At 38.8% G+C, this 19,999-nt stretch overlaps 1 protein-coding gene and 1 pseudogene across 1 annotated transcript in view; one reads left to right on the forward strand and one right to left on the reverse strand.

Moving 5' to 3' along the window:
• The first annotated feature begins 1,396 nt into the window (after nucleotides 1-1,396).
• LOC148367184 (collagen and calcium-binding EGF domain-containing protein 1-like) overlaps nucleotides 1,397-19,999 on the forward strand; it is a 64,665-nt gene continuing 46,062 nt past the window's right edge. Inside the window, exons 1-2 of the mRNA XM_088333215.1 lie at nucleotides 1,397-1,660; nucleotides 4,888-4,968. Coding sequence (XP_088189341.1) covers nucleotides 1,545-1,660; nucleotides 4,888-4,968 — 197 coding nt within the window. The 5' untranslated portion in view covers nucleotides 1,397-1,544. The remainder of the gene's footprint in view (nucleotides 1,661-4,887; nucleotides 4,969-19,999) is intronic.
• On the reverse strand, nucleotides 19,516-19,656 carry LOC148367185 (U2 spliceosomal RNA; annotated as a pseudogene).

Genomic DNA, 19,999 nt, shown 5'->3' on the forward strand with positions numbered 1-19,999 from the left:
TCAATACCCACAAAATCAGTAAACATCTCCTTTCGTGGACAAGCGGCTCTATAGTTGCACACGGTCATACTGCTCTTTGGCACCCCCTAGTGGTTCCCTAGCACATATTCAACAAACCACGGCCCCAACAACCTTACTCAAGCAAGATCCATCCATTATCTGCACCGCTTGTCCTCAGTAGGGTCGTGGGGTGCTGGAGCCCATCCCAGCCGTCTTCGGGCAGTGGGCAGGGGACACCCAGAACTGGTTGCCAGCCAGTCGCAGGGCACACAGAGACAGACAATTCGCTCGCTCATTCACCCCTAGGGACAATTTCGACCGGCCTATTAACCTGACATGTATGTTTTGGGAATGTGGGAGGAAACCGGAGTTTCCGGAGGAATCCCATGCAAGCACGGGGAGAACATGCAAACTCCACACAGGAAGGTTCGATCTCATGACCTCAGAACTGTGCCGCACACGCGGTGACCACTGCGCTGCCGTGCTGCCCATGTTAGTTTCTCATTTTAATAAATGTTTTGGTGCTAGTTTAGTTTTCAATGAAAATATTTTTAGCTTTTTCTGTGAATGTAAAAAATGTGTGCAGCAACGTAGTGAAATCCTCATATATTTATATTCTGAAGAATATTTAATTGACTTTTAGTGGGTGGGTATGTTTACTTTTTCCTTTTCATTAATAATAATTGTGGACAGTTTAATTTTTCATTTTGTGGATTAAAATTTGCTTCAACTTGATTTCGAATGTGCCAATTTCATTGTACGCGGTTTTCTATGCAACTCATACCATTCAGCACCAAAATTGGTTGTCATGTATTTTCACCTTGTGTTTATCGGGCTATCTACTTTATGGGCAATAATGGTTTCTGGTTTAAATATTCGCCCACTTTTTGCAGTTTTTCATTAACATGTCAGCCATTATGTGCAAATAATTAAAATCAGTGCTAAGTGAAAGAAAAACAAAATATGCAAATGAGCCAAGGTTGAACCACAAAAATGCCTGTTTTGTTCAGAGTCGCTTCTCCTCCAAGAGGTATTCTGTTAATTATCAATCAAAAAGCACCCATTTGTGGTTAGTAAAATAAGGGGTATTAAAAGAATTGTAGGATATAAAAGCTGTGGGAGTACCTCAGAAGAAATTGATGAAATTGTTTAGTAATTTGATTCCTAGCACGTGGAAGGTTATCCATGGCCATGTTCATTGCACTAGCTGTAACCCATGGACTGTTATTAGTTGTTTTTGTGGTGAAAGCAGCAGGAGCGTGCCTTTGCAACTAGCTGCTGTTTTAAAGAAGGAAGGGGGTGCAGCGGGGCAGGAATGTAAATCCAAAGGGAGATTAGAGGCAGTGCACTGGACTGTAAAGTCCTCCTTCTCTGCCTCAGTGCCTGGAGTCAAGGGTGGACTGCAGACGGCTCCTGCTCACATGCGTGCGACACCTCGCTGCCGTCCAGCAGGAGGACAGAGGTTCTTTTCTCCTCTCCTTTATCTAGGAGCTGGCGCACTCATGTGAAGGAGCGTAGGAGCTTCGGTGGCATCGGGCACGAACATGGGTCACCTCCATGATGCCACTCTAATTGCCTTTGGCGCCGTCATGTGTGCGGCGCTGCTTTCTCACTCTGGTGCCACTTCTATCAGGACAATGAATGGGAGAGACGCCTCACAGTAAGTATTCTCCATTTCTGTGGATGGACTGATGAATAGATGAGTTTTAAGTTGGTTGATGGATTGATTTTTGGATGGATGGATGGATGGATGGATGGATGGATAGATGGATGGATGGCTGGCTGAATGGCTGGATGGTATGATTTTGGTTGGGTACTTATTTTGAATGGATGGATTTTAGGATGGAGAGATCGTTTTTAGGTTAAGTGGAGGGATTTGAGGATGGATGAATGGATCTTAGGTTGGATGGATTTTTGGATGGGGTTGATTCAATTTTGGAAGGATCTCTGGATGGAGGATTTAATTCGTGTAGTGATGGAGTTGATATTACGTTGGATGGATTTTTGGATGGGGTTGATTCAAGTTTGGAACGATCTCTGGATGGAGGGTATAATTCTTGGAGTGACGGAGTTGATATTACGTTGGAATGATGGACGGATGGATTTTAAGTGGAATTGATTTCGAGATAGGGGAGTTAATTTTAGGTTTGATGGATCTTTGGATGATGGATGGATGGATAGATGTATGGATGTTTGGTTGGTTGATTGCATTTTAGGTTGAATTGATTTTTGGGGGGTAAATGGAGTTGATTTTACGTTTGATGGATTGATGGTATTTCGGTTAAAATTTATTTTTTGGAACTTACTTTCTATTGTGCTTTTTGTCTTTTTTAATACACAACAAAGAAAGAAAAGAAAGAAAGTAATGGGGTGGGGTGGGGTGGGGGGAAAACAATAAAAACAACAACAATGCAGTTTTGGGGAATATCTTCCATGTTCAAGTCATTCTTCAAGTCCAGTCTTATCGTTCTTAGGTGGTGTATTTATTTTCTATTGTATATCTATCTTTCCCATTTGTCCGTGAATTTAGTCTCCTGTATTTTTGTTCAAAATGTGGTTCCCTCCGTTACAAAAATTTCCTCCACAATTTACACCATCTGCTCCACGGTGGGAAGATCTTGTTTGTGCCATAATCTTGTTATTACTTTACTGCTGGCTGTCAGTAATTCTTTAACCAGAGACACAACCTTTCTCTGTAATATTTATACTGTTAGATAGTCAAGTCAAGTCACATGTATTTGTCTAGCCCTTAATCACAGAAATGTCTCAAAGGACTGCACAGGATTACAATGACACCATCGCCTGATCTAAAACTAACATGCGGGCAAGGAAAAACTCAAAACCTCAGCGTGAGCAAAAAAGAAACCCTGAGAAGGGGCTTTACAAGTGGTAATACCCCTTCCAGGATGACCAGGGTGGAATAGATTTAGCATTGAGTCACAGTACCCAAACTTAGTAAACATCAATAAATGAGAACATTAGGTAACATGTTGACATTTTTCCGGAAAGTGTATGACAGCAACGATGCCTCCAGCCTGTAAAATCCAGCAAAGTCCATAACAGCAAAAATGCAGCGTCCTATCTCTGCCAGCTGGTCAATGCAGGCATTGACAAGCTTGAGGTCAGAGGCTGGTCCGCTGACTCATTTCCAATCGTCCTTCTCCTTCGTATCACCACCAGCAGGCAGTCGGAAAAAGACAGGACAATACAAAATATGAGGTGGGCATTAATCATAAGCTTTTGAATAGAAGTGTGTCTTAAGCCTAGATTTCACTTCCACCGAGGTTGCAGATTTTATCTCCGGAGGCAGAGCATTCCACAGCACCGGGGCCGGGATGAAGAACGCTCTTGAGCCTGCAGACTTCTTGGCTCTCGGAGTCACAAGTAGACCGGCATTTTCAGAGCGGAGGCTCCGTGCAGGAACATAGGGGGAAATCAAATCAGAGAGATAAGAGGGCGCAAGTCCATGCAAACATTCGTATGTTAATAAGAGAACCTTAAAGTCACATGGCCAGTGCAGGTTGGCCAATACAGGAGTCATATGCTCAAACTTTTTTGTCTTAGTCAAGAGTCTAGCTGCCGCATTCTGAATCAGCTGCAAACTTTTGACGCCAGACATCGGGAGACCAGAAAGCAATACATTACAGTAATCAAGCCGAGAAGTAATAAACGCATAAATCAGAACCTCTGCATCTGATTAGGACAGCATCAAACTAATCTTCGCAATATTACGGAGGTGGAAGAAAGCTATTCTAGTAATATTTTTCCCGTGTAACCGAAACGACAGATTATGGTCAAATATAACACCTAGATTTTCACTATGGGTGATATTACATTTGTCTAGGTTCAGGGCAATGTTTGAAAACAACTCACGACAATGAGCTGGACCAAAAATCAGCATTTCAGTTTTTTTCTGGGTTAAGGCGCAAAAAATTATGTGACATCCATTTTTGAATCTCAGTAAGGCAAGAAAGAGGTTAGACATGATTTTTGATGGATGTATTTGACTTTAGGTTGTAAGTATCTTTAGATAGATGGATTAATGGATGGATGGATTTTAAGTTAAATTTATTTCTAGATGGGTGGAGTTGATTTTAGGTTTGATTGATCTTTAGATGGATGGTGGGTCGGTTGGTTACATTTTTGGTTGGATTAATTTTGGGGGGATGGATGGAGTTGATTTTATGTTTGATTAATCTTTGGATGTAAATGGATGGACTTTAAGGTCGGATGGACTTTTGGATAGAATGATTCAGAAAGTTGAATAAAAAGAACAACATTTCAAGGTCAAATGTTTTTGATTTGTTCTTAATTTGTTTTTAGATAATTAAGATAAACCTATTCATCTCATTTAACTGTATTTAATTATACTGCATTGTTTTCTTTCTTTAATTAATGCAGTTAAAAATTGAGAAAAAAATTGTAATATAAGAAAACTAATACACAGTAAATAAAATAGCAAAAGAAATTGTTTGCCAATAAAAAGCATTTTGCAATAATATTTTTGTAATGGAGAAGTAATTAGTATTAAAAGTTATATCTAACAGCAAAAGTTCTTCATCTTTTGTTCATTCTTCATCTTTTGTTCATCTTTTGTTCAAAAGTTCATTTTTTTGGGTTTAATACAAACATCTTCAATATCTGGGACGCCACTTGGTAAAAGGGTTTATACGAGTGCTTTCAATTATTCTGTGACTAATATGCTTTACAAATGTTCACTCAGACAGCAGTGGTCGCTTCTGCTGCTCAGGAACAAGTGTGACCAATTATTAGCCACAATTTATTCAAATACAATACTTGCCAGTAGGATAATGAATAGCCATGACTTTATTGTGTTCAGATACATCAAAATACAAAACAATCATCTAAACTTCTTTGTTTTCTCAGAGGCAATTGCCCGGACAATAAAATCCTAACTGTGGAGTATCCCTGTCTTCAAGCTGGAGGGAAGAGTGCTACTTGTTTCAGGTAAGGTGACCAACATTCTTATTAGAAGAGCTTTATTTAGAATTCACAGCATTTTCGTTCCCACTGAATTGTATATTCTTCCCAAGAGATTTAAAAACAATCCCTAAAAGCTTTGAAGATGTCGATTTCAAAGAAACAATCAAAATTCATGTGTCTGCATTCCAGGATGTGTTTGAGAACCTAGCATCATGTCCAATTTTCCAAACTTCCCGTCTACTTAGTATTTGACGGCAGAGGATGCAATACGTTACTTTTATTGCCTTCATCTCAAACAGGAAGAACCATTAATACTTTGCAGATTTTCCATTTGGAGTATGTTTTGTACATTCAAACAAAAATCAAAGCAGCTTCTTTAGCACCTGTCACAAAGGTGCTAATGATTTGGATCAGAAGGTGTTAGCTTCTGATAGCAATGTTATTTTTTATTTTTTATTTTATCTGTTTCTTTACCATGTAGAAGCCATCTTACATGTATAGTTCAATAAAATATTATTTATCCTTGCGTTGTCCACATACACTCTTAAAAGAAATGTTCAAATTTTGGGATTTTACCCAGCTGTTTGCTAGCCATGTGGCTGTATAATTTGTGGTTGCTAGTCATGTGAAACCACTTGTTAGCTGTGTGAATTTTTTTTTGTTAGTTTGAGCATTTAGTTTACCATGTAAAATGAATGTTTAGCTGTGGAATGTTGACGTAGTTAGGTCAAAGATCCTTCAACTGTGTGTTGGCCACTTAACACGGCAAAAATGATTGAAAAATATTCATATTTTTGTATTTTGTGCCGTAGGCCAGACATTTAACTGTGTAGCCTCTGGTAACAGTGCTCTACTCATGCGGAAGCCCTTGTTAGCTGTGTGATAAGCAATGACGACTGCCTATTTGTTTTAGTTGTTAATTTATTATTTCAAAGGTGACCTTAATTGAATATTGTTGCCGTAGTTTAGTTTAGTTTAGGTTCTACTTGTGTATTTGCCACTAAAACCTCTAAAATAAATTAACTGTTCATATTTTTCGACTTTTGTTGGCTATTTGCCAGTGGCAAATTTGCTGTATAGCCTCTGGTCGTTAGCATTTTTTAGCTTTGTGTTAGCACTGACTTTTTAAGTTTTGCTTAACTATGTAGCTTAATTGTGACAGACTGAGTCCTGCGTTTGTTGAGTGAAACGTTTTTTTTTTTTAGCTGTATGTTAGCCGCTAAAACTAAATTGCTAAAAGACATAATGTTTGCTAACACACATGGGAATGAAATTTACTTATTTTTATTTCTGTAAACCAATCTTATGAAGAATTTAAAACAATTTTTTGGGCTATTGTTGTAATGAGTAGCTCTTACGAACATAAATTATCTGACAAAAAATGTAAATAATATTTGACCTGCTGTTGTATATTTGGCAAAGTAAAAATACATCAATATTTGGAGCAAAAATTAAGATTGTGTTAGGGGTCTCAATGAATGACACGTTAAAAATGAGATGTGGCCATTCTTGCTAACCATAAACAATCCAAGTTAGTAGAAAAAGTAAAATCCCGATATCATGTGCCAAGTTTAATCACGTTGTAAACAATTGACATAATGTTCAATAATATTAAATACAATTGTAATTGTAATTCTCAAATGTTCTGTTAGCTGTTTTATCATGGTAATGGTTGCAGTTACAAAGTTTAGCTGTTAGCTAACTATGAAGTTGTCAAAGCCATACACCAACAACCAGTGGCGGGTCGTGCATTTTACACTTAGGCCTTCGGTAGGGTGAATCGATCCAGCCTTTGATAACTACTTTGTGGCTATAAAACCTTTGCTGCAGCTACAGCACGAGTACTAAGATTGCAATGTCATGTAAGAAAATAGCCACATTTTACTCACCAAAAATTGTTTTGTTTGTGCACAAAATCCATCCTCTTTTCTCTCCTTAAGAGGATTTCAATTACGGTACTCTATTGTACAGATTCTGCGTGTGTTTCAGTTCCATCATAACTTCTTTTCTGTCACCATTGAAGCTAATGCGGAAAGCCAAGCCTGTCTTGTCATATTTCTGGCACAAGTTTGTATTCGATTTAGGGATGAAAATGGCCACTTGACACCCGGATTTTTTTTTCACATTTTGTTGATCTTCCTTTTTTTTTGCAGCCTTCATTAGTGCGGTCTTGCCGACTTAATGACAGAGAAAGAGTGTTAGGAGAGAGAGAGAGAGAGAGAGAGAGAAACAGAGACAAAGAGAGAAACAGACAATAGATAGAGAGAACAATTTTTTTTTAAAGGTAAACAGTATTTTAAATTAGTCAATGTTTTACCGACTGAGATAGAGGACAAATTGAAACCCAGTGCGTATATTAAATTAGTCAACGTTTTTGTTTTGTTCGGTCACACCTGGATTTAATGCCTAGTAGACAGAGCGAGCGAGAGACAGAGACAGAGAAATTCATCATCTAGGCAGAATGACGAAAGGCACACAAAATCTTCTCAGCGAGATGAAGAAAACGCAGAACAGGTGTCTGGTCACAGTACAGTATGAAAGATGCAACAATATGAATTGGTCAATCGGCATCAGCGATCTCAATACAAAAGAAGCCGGCCAATCTGCGTGAATCTTGGCTATCGGAAACTTTTTTTCGGTGGTGCAGGAAGCAGTCGTCGTTTGAAAAAAAAGTTTTTGTTTTTTCCAGCGATTAGTGAACTAGCGATGACTGAAGCGCAAAGTAGCGAGGGTCGTCTGTTTTTATTAAGTATTGATGAACAAACATCACTTGATTTAAATATTTCTTGGGCCAGCACAGAAGGCTTTGCAGGCGCTGACAGCCCCGTACTGGTAGTTGTTATAGCTAAAAGCTAATAACATAGCACGACTATCAAAAAGGACAATTTACTATAGGCATTGACATTTAACAGGACCACTCATTTCTATTTTCTCACATCACAAGTTGAATTTCCTGCTGTGCGCTTATCATCACGTTTCTTCCTGGTAGCGCAGCGTAAAAATAGGGAAGGACGGAGAATTCAATACTGATTTATGTCGGAGCGCACAGCTTCCCACGCGCCGGGGGAACACGTCAGTAAGTCCTTTCGCTGTTTAGTTAAGTTCCCCTCGAAGGAAAATACTGGCTGGCGTTTAGTCAGGATGCTCTCGCAGTCGCGGTCGGACCGCATCTTGTTTGCTTTCTTGGCCTGTGGAAAGACGTACAACTCGGCGGGAGGTACTTTTACATCAAGATGGATGTCGTCTTGTTTTTCCCTGACCCCCGCTTCAAATTGTCTTGCTACGGATTTATCGAGACCATTTATGAACTGTCAGAAAACAGGAGATCGCACCGGTTGTATTCACGTGCAAAGACTTTTAACTCTTGTTTGGTTGCCGATTGGCATTTCTGACACTGATGATATTTCAGCTTATGAATAGAGGACATATGGTAACATATTTGAAGTTATATATATATATATATATATATATATATATATATATATATATATATATATATATATATATATATATATATATATATATATATATACACATAGATAGATAGATAGATAGATAGATAGATAGATAGATAGATAGATAGATAGATAGATAGATAGATAGATAGATAGATAGATGTTTCCCTTAACCACTAGAGAAATAGGGGCACCACTTTTGGGGTGTGTCTTAGGCAAGTACAGCCTGGTGGCGCTCATCCCTCTCCATGCCAACAAATGTTTCACCCAGGCTCGAATCAGGGACCTATCACATGTATGGCAAATGTGCTAACCACTGCACTTTGGAAACACATATCGATATAAAAAATATAATAATGATATTTCATACAATATTTTGTAAACATACAATATATTTTATACACATGTTTTAGACAAATTTATAGAGAAAAAAAATCTAAAAATAATTTGTAAAAATATATATTAGAAAAATCATACTGAGCTAAATTATCAGAAAAGTGAATGAGATTTCTTTTTTGTAATAAGTACGCTTGTGGAATTTGAATAACAAATTAAAATGACCTCACAGCGTGAAAAAAAAAGTTTTTTTAATGCTTGTTTACTCATTTTTCTCGTGAAGATATTTGAAAATACTACAAAAATATTTGCTCAATTTAAGAAAAAGAAAAATGATACTTGAAGTGACCTTAACATATTTTTACCCAAATGATATCCTCAAAATAAGAATATTACACTGCAAAACCTGCCATATCTGAAATTTACCCTCATTTTTTTTTCTCTTTACAATTTACCAGTGAAATACATTTACAATATAATTATTCATCTGTGGTATTTGTGCTCATAGTATGATTTTTTTTTTAATTAAAACAATTATGTAAGTTTTTTACCAAGATAAAAATAAAACTTCAAAATAAGCACATTTTTTTGTGTTATATCCAACAGAATTGATCCAATGTGAAATTCCCTGCGGGGATGAATAAAGTATCTTTCTATCCATCTATCTATCAATGTCTCTCTTTTTATGAACTTGGGCATTTAAAAAATGGAAAAAAAAAATAGCATTTTTCTTCTGCCAATCCGTACAACTTACAGTACACGGATAAAGATATTTTAAAGTGCATTCCGAAACAGCAGGTGACACTGTTATTCATAACAATGATGCCTTCTTAAACACTCATTAGTCTGGAAAGAAGGTTCTTTACAAGAAACAGAACATAAATCCAAGGGTAAATAGATACTCAAATGTTGTGCACCCATTATTGTTTATGTATGCTTTAAGACGTTACATTAAGCAGTCTAAGTGGGGGGGCGCTTTAGTGGTGGTCTCAGACTCAATTTAGTTGGTGTCCACTCGAGCTAGGGTCCGGTTGAGGTTGGGCCAAATGAAGTTATGCATGAAAAATAGAGTTGCTAAAACCATTCCGCTGTTCTCAAAGGTGTGTAATATTTGCCCACTAGATGTCGCTGCATTGTGTAGTGCAACCAATAACGCACAAGGAAGAATACAAACTAAGGAGACTCAAAGTTTTTCTTCTTATTTTATTTACAAAGGCTTTTACCATGAGACAAAAAAGAAAGGAAAAGGAAAAGAACATTAATTTTTAAAAAAAGCAAAAAGAAAAAGAAAAAATAGGGGGAAAAACATAATAGAAAAGAAAAAGAAAGAAAAAAAGGTAAGTGTGAATAAAAGGAAAATAGAAGACAAGAAAGCGAAAAAAGAAAAAAAGAAGAAAGACAAAAGGAACAAGAAAAACAAATGGGGAAAGATCCCAGAAAAAAAGGAAAAAAAAGAGAGGAAATGAAAGAAAAAAAAGACCAAAAAATGCTTTTTTTGCTCATTTCATTCTATCTTCTTTTTTTCTTAAATGTAAATGTTCTACATTTATATAGTGATTTTCAAGTAACTGAAGACCTCCCAAAGCATATAACAATGTGCTCAACACTTACCCATTCACACACACACACACACACACACTCACACACCGATAGCGGCGACAGCCATGCAAGGCACCTACCTGCTTATCAGAGTCTTGTCCAAAGAGACTTCGACAGTTAACTCAGAGGAGCCGGGAATCGAACCTGTGACCTTTTGCTGCCGCTTTCCCTTTTTTTTTCCCATTTTTCTTTGCCTGTTTTCTTGCTTGCTTCTTTTTATTTTTCTTAATTTTTCTGTTTTCTTGCTCTTTTCTTTTCATTTTCCTATTCTAGTTCCTTTTAAAAGTAAGAAGGGACCGTTTGGTCTCCTGAGTTGTTTTTCCTCCTTGTGCTTTGAAGCACTCGATTTCAGTTACACGGCACAATATAGTGACATCTAGTGGTAGAAAAAATACATGCTGTACCCCTTATCTTTCATATTAAGACAGTGGGCCTCAAACTATCATCCTGAGGGCTGCAATTGTCCCCTGCTCCATGATATAAACATAGCGTTAGCTACATCGTGGTGCTAACACATGCCACATGTCAGTTTGAACTTACACAAAACGGTGGCGACGTCTTTTGAGGTTGCGAAGGGGCCACTCAACACTTGAACCTAACCTCTTCCCAGAGAGAAAAGACCGAATGTGGAGAAATGGCGCTAAACTGCTTGTGATCCGGACCCGGCGAACCCGATTATTGCTCGGAGCGTCGGATGTACTTTTACGTGTGATTGCCGTTGACGTGTTAAGCGTTTTCCAAACAGCCGGGCTAATTACGCCACTTATGGCGTGTCAATTGCCCTCACCTTCGAGTTCTCCAGACTCAGGATGATTTCGTGACACATTCTGTCATGTTGGATTGCTGCTGTGTTGCAACCCCTATATAGCTTTGACCTACAATCATTCAAATCTTTTAAGTAAAATGCCTAGCGGATGCATTGCTGTTTGTCATTTTGCCACATTTCAGGCTTTAAACTTAAAGCTATAAAAAAAAAAAATCGACAATATGTGAGACACAATTCTGAAATGGAACAAAATTATTACAACAGGAAAACTAAAGTAGGTGTTCTCTCAGCTCAGCCATCCAACTCCAGAGGTTCCATGACGACTTCTGAGTGATCCGATGTCGACGTAAAGACTAACATTGACAGTGCATTAAGTCTCAGTTCAAATGCACTCTGTGAGGGGCTCTGTCAAAGGATGACGGACAGACCCAAATGCAGGACACGTAAAACAGGGATTTGCTCAAACCCCAATAAGGGGCATTTATTCAAGAAAAAAATCTTCACTAATGATAAAGGAGAGTGTAATTGGGACTACTGAGGAGAATGGACTTGAGAGGGGATCTTGGGGTGGCGAGAAACTTGAAAACTTGGGAATACCTTTGAGAAGATGTTTGAAATGGCAGGACGCACGTGTTTTGAGGAGAAGCTTGTCATTTTGGGGAGGGAATGTCTTGAGCAGGAATCAAAACAATTAAGCAAAGTGAGGTGGGACACCGTAATATTTTTGGTCGGGGTTGGCAAGATGCCGGATTGGGAAACCTGCGGAGCATACAAGCAGTGGAATTGTGAGTTGGACTGGACAACAGGGTAGTTCTGTATCTCTTACAAAAGGAGGACTGACGGCACTAAACCATAACAAGCTCAAAGGTCTGTGAAATTATACTCTGGAGGACAGAGAGCATTATGAAAACCAAAGAAGATAACAGGCAGGTCCGGGATAAAGTTATGGAGAAGTTAAAAAAAGGAATGGGTTATGAGACAAGAGAAAGCAATTTTAGAGAAGCAACCAAGAGTGCAATTATAACATTGGATGACCTGCATATCCAGCTGAGGTGCATAAGTCAACTATTAGTCGTACTGTGCATAAATCTGCCCTTTATGGAAAAGTTGAAAAAAGTAAGCCCTTTCTGAAAGAATATCATTAAAAGGCCCGTGAACCCACATGGGAGACACAGATATGTGGAACACGGTGCTCTGGTCAGATGAGACAAAATTAAACGTATGCGACTGAATGCAAAATATTATGTTTGGCGTAAGAGTAACACTGCAATCACACAGGGTTGGCCCAAATCATCTCTTCTCCTCTTGAGTCCTCATAAATAAAATAGAAAATTTCACTACCAAGAGCTGGTTCGTTTGCGAACGTCACATCACTAATTCAGACTGGAGTTGAAGGCCGAGGTGTAAAATACACGGCCTGTCACTGATTTTTAATGATATTGTGTATACAGGGCTGTGCATTTTATTGTATTATTGTCTATAAGGGCTGTTTTTGGACACATTTTGGTTGCTTTAAAGCAGGGGTCTCTAACTCTTTTCAATTGAGAGCTATTTTTTGTTGCTAGTAAGCGCAAAGGCTACCCAGGTTGATATGAATTTCCATAATAGCAACATAGTAAGATAGGTTGATATTTAACTAGAAAGTTTACCTGGTGAAAAAAACACAAGTGACCTAGACAGCTAGCTAAACGAGTCAAAAGCCATCAAAATAGCCCGATAGAAAGCTTAAAAAAAAAAAAAAAAAAAAAAAAAGCTTGCTATGTAGCTAGCTAGAAGGGATGCAAAAATCAACTCGATAAATAGCAAAAAAAAATCAAATATTAGCTACAAAGCATGGGGAAAAATGTAAAAAAGCTAGCTGGATAGTTTGTTAAATAGCTAAAAAGGTAGGATGATAACTAGCTACAAAGCTAAAAAGGTAGCCAGATAGCTAGCTTATAAAAAAAAAAAAACGCACGTTGTTGCTTATTCTCAATCTAAAACCCAAAAATGTTAGTTTGTTGTGTTTTATGTAAAATGAAACTATAAAAAGATAAATAAATTGTTACTTTGATTAATTCCATAAAGATAATTAACAATACTTACAATAATTTGGTCCTTGAAGCCCATGAACTGGAATATATTTATTTTAATTTTTCAAATATAAACTTATTTTATTACTATATTGTTACTAATAAACTCAGTCAACCAATAGAAAATAATTATTTTAGAAAATCATAATGACTCAGTACCGGTGAGCTATTTTAAAAAAAATATCCGCGGGCACCTGGGGATTACCCCATGTGTGGTCCTTTCTCAAGGTTTCTTCATTTTCCTCATGTCACGACCAGAACTAGAAGTGGACCCAAATGCGTAACGTTTCACACAGTGCTTTGTTAAGGGATCGGGGAAGTCAGGGCAAGAAGAAAAAGACAGCGATCTGGTGCTCACTGGGCAGGAGGAGCAGGAAGCCCTCGCGGCCGGTGACAGGTGCCAAGTAGGGTAGCTGGAACAGGAGAACGAAGCGTGGTCGTGGATCGAAAGAAGGTCAGGTAGCCGGGACAGGAGATCGAAAGCGTGGTCGGGGATCGGAAGCAAGTCGGGTAGCCAGGACAGGAGAACGAGTCAGGTAACCAAGATGATCGGGAAGCCAGGGACAGGAGATCGTTACAGGAAACGGAATCAGGCAGGATGCTGGAACAGGTCTTAATCAAAACGGGAGCCAGGGTCAAAAAGTGCTTGCCTTGCATGTGCTAAGGTTCGCTAACGGACTGACAAAGAGCGACCGAGAATGAAGTGCTTAAATAGGGAGAGGGATAATTAGGAAACAAGTGGCAGCTGGGGCTGAAAAAGTGAGTGCAGGTGAGGGCAATAAGCGAGCAAGTGACAGAATCGTGACACCTCATGTTGAGGTTTTTTAGTTTTTCCTTGCCCTCTTGTAGGTTTTAGATCAGGAGATGGTGTAATAATAGTCTGAAGTTTACAATAGTCTATGGTCTGTGCAGCCCTTTGAGACTCCATGTGATTAAGGGCGTCACAAATAATCATGACTTGACTTGACTTGACACCTCAACTGTCCTTAAGGGGCCCCGTGTTGGAGACCCCTGCTTTAAAGGATGTTCGTTTGTCATAATTATTTTTGTGTTTTCGCATTGACTTTAATACCACGCTTTAGTTGATTTCTATACTCTTAAGCTACAAATGGCCGCCTCTGCTGCTTTCCCATTACCGTGCTGGCCTTTTCAAATCAAAATCGAATGTTTCTGTCCCTAAGGAAAACGCAACCCCCTTGCTACCCGCTGACAAAACGACCACTACATCCCGCCTTCTGAGGTTTTCTCAGCACTGAGGCCCCAAAAGGATTTTTCTTTTAAAAATCCTCATTGTTGTGGTCTTTCCCCGCTTGTATTCCTCCTTCTTGGCAGGAAGCCACGAGTGTGCATGGTGAGTCTGCCTCCAAGTGTTTCGCATGGTGGGAATGACGTTCCTATTTTTTTCCTTTTTGCTGTCAATTTGTGGCTAAATGCTCTCAGATGTGGAATTTTTGCACGATTTGAGAATGCGACAAGACAAGAAGCCGTCTCTTGTTTTGATTGACGAGTCAGAAAAGTGGATCCCATGCGAAATACAGTATTTGAACTTGGGTGCAGTCACATGTCTACCACCTGCAAGGAACAAGTGGGATGGCGTCATACAAGTGTTTATCTCTTGATGATTCAATAAAATCATTATTTGGGTTATGTCTTTGTTTCACGCTATGCCAGAAAATGGGAAAATATGTTGATCACTATTTTGTAAACTTAAAGCAAATTGCTGCCGACAGTACTGTTTACCTAAAAGAAAATCATGTATATTATGGCTTCTTCGACTAATTCTTATAAATATTATTAGTCAAAATAAACAGATGCATGCAATACCTATAAATCGCTTATATTAAGTCTCCACCAAAAGTCAGAATCTTTTGAAAAATTGTGAAAAATTTACACATGCATGCTGTATTCTTTATCCAAAAACAATTTTAAAGCCCCACCAAACTGCCGGTACATGCCTGATTTTGGCTTTTATATATTTGGTCCAAGCAAAAAATAACCTGTAAAAGCAAATATTTTGACCGATCAAATCAGGTTCTGCAAAATGATTTAGTTCAAGATATTTGGTCTTCAATCATAATATTAAAAATAACCCTGTGAATTCTCTTTTTAAAATCTTGAATACGGTACAATAACTCGTGTTTAACGTACTTTTTGTTAAATTAACACTGGTTATTTTGCAATGTATACTGTACAGTAATAGTGTTCCTTCTAACATTTAAGATTACATTTCAACACAACCTCTGTGAAAGTATGGTTCTTTTCTACACAGTATTAAAATAACGCAAGTTATGGTACTCTGTAGGGAGATAAATGATGAATCAACAATAAAATTGTACTTAATCTGATAATCTGGTAGGTATTCAAACGATGAATTGATAATAAATCATCTGGCAAATAATCCGATAATCATTGTGTTGTCATTGATTGGATTAAGAAGAGATCTGCAGGTTCGAGAGCGTTCTCCATTCAGGTCCCGGTGCTGTGGAATGCTCTGCCCCCTGAGATTCGATCTGCAACCTCAGTGGAAATTTTTAAATCTAGGCTTAAAACACACTTCTAGTCTATAGCCTATGAATAACCTATATTTTATGATGACAATATCTGTGTATTATTTGTAATTGCAACATCTATTGCAGCCTGGTCATCCTGGAAGTACAGTATAAACATAGTATAGACAGAATAGAATGTTAACACACAAAATAGGAAGAAGGATTTTTTTTTGGGTGACCTCTCACAGTGCACACGCAGAAAGAAGCACTAAAGTACTGATCTTTACTCGGAAAAAAAGTACTCACAATAAAAAAATCTAATTTACAGTAATGTCCGGATATTTTTCGACATGTTCGTATACACCGTTTTTTGTCGGGGAGCGTCTGTATTGTGGTGTACAGGTACGTAAAATCGTTTACACACTGTGATTTAATAATCAAGAATTTAACCAATTACATTTCAGCCATTAGTTGTTTCTAGGCTCAGAAATCTACCATAAGCCTTCACAAAAAATCTAGAAGGCAGTGTACCATAACATCAGTGTTCAATAAAGCGCTTGGTTTAGAGAACCAGATTCCAAGTTGGAGAGTCAGCACCTTCTAGCCATGCCTCAAGTTCCTTGAAACCCCATAATGTCGACAAAATGTTTAACAAAGTATTCATTTGGGAAATGTATTAATTGTATTAAAAAGGGTTTCTTCCATGGTAGCTTTAGCTACACTCGTGTAATTGATGTTGTCTGAAAGCTAAAACAACAAAGCAAACAACTCACTTTGGGTGAGACAAAGCAGACCTTCGGGTCTCATAATGACCTCTAAAGAGGCTCCTTAAAATGGGTACTACAACGACGCAAGGTTGACATTTCAGTCAAAGCGCAACCGCTTCCTGTCTTGACTCATTAAGGTTTCCCTCCCGTTCTCATTCCCATGCAAGTTAAGTCTGGACTGTGTCGCCATCAGCGACGCTTACGACGCATTTGCATCAACGTTCGTGTTGGAATGTCTGCCAGGGTTTTCCAGCCTGTAGCCCAAAATCAAGTTCTGTCCTCATTTAGTTTGTGTGACTGTGTGTGTTGGCGCGTCCACGCATTTTCATGTGCCGTTTTTTGATGAGCAGTCAGCAATCGTTAAAGAAGGTTTTCCCCCTGTGGAATAATGTACTCAACTCTATTTTTCAGTGGCTCGTCATCTAAGTAAAACCTTAGTTTGATATTTCTGTAAACATGATATATAATCCTATAAATATGACCACATTCTCAGTTTAATATCCGTTTCGACCCAAAATGACTGAAAACAAGCTCTCTACGATCCTATTGGTTTCCTTTTCCCAGATGTAAACTGTCAAAATGTCAAAACTGAACCTACTCTGCTTCATTTCTCCACTGTGTTCGCCAATTTTCTTCACACATGAGCAAATAAAAACCACACATTGAGTGAAGTCAATAAGATTCTAATTTAAACGGACTGGAGTGTTCTCAAAGCATCTATCTCGTATTCTGTCTGGCACCAGAAGAAATTATGAAAAGGCAGTTTTTGGTAAAAAAAAATGGTTTAGACACTTAACATCTCTCTTTAAAACATGGTAATGATTCTGATTTTACACAACGGAAACAATGGAATAAACAGTAGAAAAAAAGCAACAATCTGATAAACTGAAAAAAAAACAGTGCTTGCATAATAACGCCATAATTGCCTTGGTTTCTGTTTAGCCCTCAAATAATCTTGAACAATGGGTATTAAGAAAAAAAATGAAATAGAGGAATATCATACAAAAGAATAAAAACCTCAAAGGGTTCGAGTGTCAGGACCAGAACGGAGACAGGATCCACTTGCGATGGCCGTGTCGGGAACGGAAAAACGGGTCAGTAGCCGGGACAGGAGAGCAAAAACGTGGTCGTGTCGTAAGCGAGTCGTAAGCCAGGAAAGGAGAGTAGACGTGGTCGGGGACAAAAAGAGGTCGGAAGCCGGGACGGGAGAGTAGACTTGGTCAGGATCAAAAACGGGTCGAAGCCGAGGGACAGACGGGAGCAAAAACAGGTAGGAGTCAGGGTAAAAAAAAGGCTTGCTTAGTGTTAACTGAGGTTCGACGACGGACTGACAAAAAGGGACAGATAGGAGTGGGTTTAAATAGACAGAGAGCCAATCAGAGTCCGAGGCACTTGGCGTCATAGGAGCGGGCACAGGTGATGCATATCGGTAATCATGACATTGAGTAATTGTAATTCAGTGGGTGAAACACACTAAAACAAAAAGAGTTGAAAACTGCAACTTTAAAATGTAAGAAGCTACTCTACATTAGCATATTATCAAATGAAATGCAATGCAATTTCCCACCTGTAAACAAGTCTGTTGTTATCAGGGGTGGGCTGTCAGGGCCTGCAAGGCCTTCTCTGCCTGCTTAGAAATATATCCCAATCATGTGTTTGTAATCATATTTCGTCCATCAACACATAATAAACATTACCAAATTGGCTGTGAGCTTTCTTTCATGGCTTCTCCCTGGTAGTTCCCTGTGTGCTTTCATATTACAGCATTTAACCAATTTCATTCCAGCCATTAGTTGTTGCTAGGCTCAGAAATCTACCATAGCCCTTTGCAAAAAAATCTAGAAGGCAGTGTACCACAACATCAGTGTTTAATAAAGCTGTTGGTTTAGAGAACCAGATTCCAAGTTGGAGAGTCAGCGCCTGCTAGCAGGAAACGTCACCGTTTTCACAAACTATGATCAGCTAGGGGGTGGTAATCCACCAAAGCAATGGCGCCAACAGCCGGTAAACTTTAAGAGGCTGAGCTGCACAAGGAAATCTACTGTTGTGTTCATTTATTGGTGAAAGGACGGACAACTCCGAAGCCAGCAAGCCTTTCACGAGTGGAAAAATGTTTTGTTCGGCACTTTCAAGCTGGAGGTAAGATTTTAAGCTTGAGCCCAAGTCCACCCGATTCGGATTTTGGGCCGGGCCTAAAATATCAATTGTTAAGTTCAGGTCAAGCCTAGCTTCTCTTTAGTTTACTTTTTTTCTTATCTTTTTAAAAATTATACAGTCTTGTTTAACCTAAGTATCACTACAAGAGACAGGCTTTGCGGGTCACGGGTCAGCACTGGGCCCTTCCCGTCTCCCCTCTCCTCATCTTGCGCCATCCGAGCCGGCTCGTATTAGTTCATTAATTCAACTGGAGCTGAAGACCTTAGTTCGAAACACCCAGCCTGCTACTGGTTGCTGTCGATAACCACATACAAGCTCACTTTATGCGTACACATTGAAGCCCAATGTACAAGCTAAATGTAAACAAGCTAACTGCACAAAAAAAAATAGCTAATCTCAAACAGACTAACTGCAAACAGATTACCATAAATTTTTTCCCAAATGTTCAGCCCTGCGGCTTATTCAGTGAAGCGGCCAATTTATGTAATTTTTCTAACGGCCACCAGCGGCACTCGAGTACAAAAGGTAAGATTTAGACCGGTGGAATTGTGCGCCGAAGTAGACTGCATCTGCATCCTCTTAGTTTACGTTCGAATTGTCCGTATGAGGAAAACGCCCTTGATGGCGACAGTTATAATTCGTTATAAATGCTAACCATCCAATTTCGTTGTCACAACATATCCCATGTTGTAACAATGACAATAAAGGCATATTCTATTCTATTCTATTCTATTCAATTCTAAGGAGAAGGCTGAAGACGGGTTAGGGGTTTTGGGGTTTTTAAGGGTTATTGTTCTATCTTCGTTATTCATTATCCATTATCCGTTATCGGTCAGTTCATAATACGCTACAAAGCCTAGGAGCCGGGACACTTACCCTCAGCCAAAAGGCCAAGCTAAGGTCCTAACCCTAAAGCCTTGCTGCGATCATTGCGAATGCACCGTTCCCGGAGGTACTGCAATACCGAGCCGATGCGTGGAGTGGACAGAGCAAGCTCTTATTATTAAAGTCCACAGTCCAAAAATCACAGCCGGCAGGTTAACATGAATTTCGCAATTGCGGTACGGCTTTTTTTTTTTTATCAGCTGCGCTTTGAGCGTTGCGAGCGTGTTAGGAGTAGCGTGGTGGTACCTTTCACAGGCACGGTTTGGGATGAAAGTTATATTATTATTATTAAAGCTTTGAAAACTCTCTTGGTGTACCGTCTTTCTTTGTAAATATGTGTAACCATGTATAATATGTATTTGCAACTGTTTATTTTTGTAATGTATTCATTTTAGAGACTTATTGTGATATGTTTTCTACGAGCGAATCAAAAAGAAGGGGCGGAGCAAACGCGGGCTGACGGGAAGTGGGGCAAAGCTGAGTTAAATCTCTTTGTTGTTGCAGCGGACAATAGTGGATATATATTTTT

The sequence above is a fragment of the Urocampus carinirostris genome, chromosome 4 (genome assembly GCF_059441175.1).
Source record: "Urocampus carinirostris isolate Australia breed hairy pipefish chromosome 4, RoL_Ucar_1.0, whole genome shotgun sequence".
NCBI classification, from domain to species: domain Eukaryota; kingdom Metazoa; phylum Chordata; class Actinopteri; order Syngnathiformes; family Syngnathidae; genus Urocampus; species Urocampus carinirostris.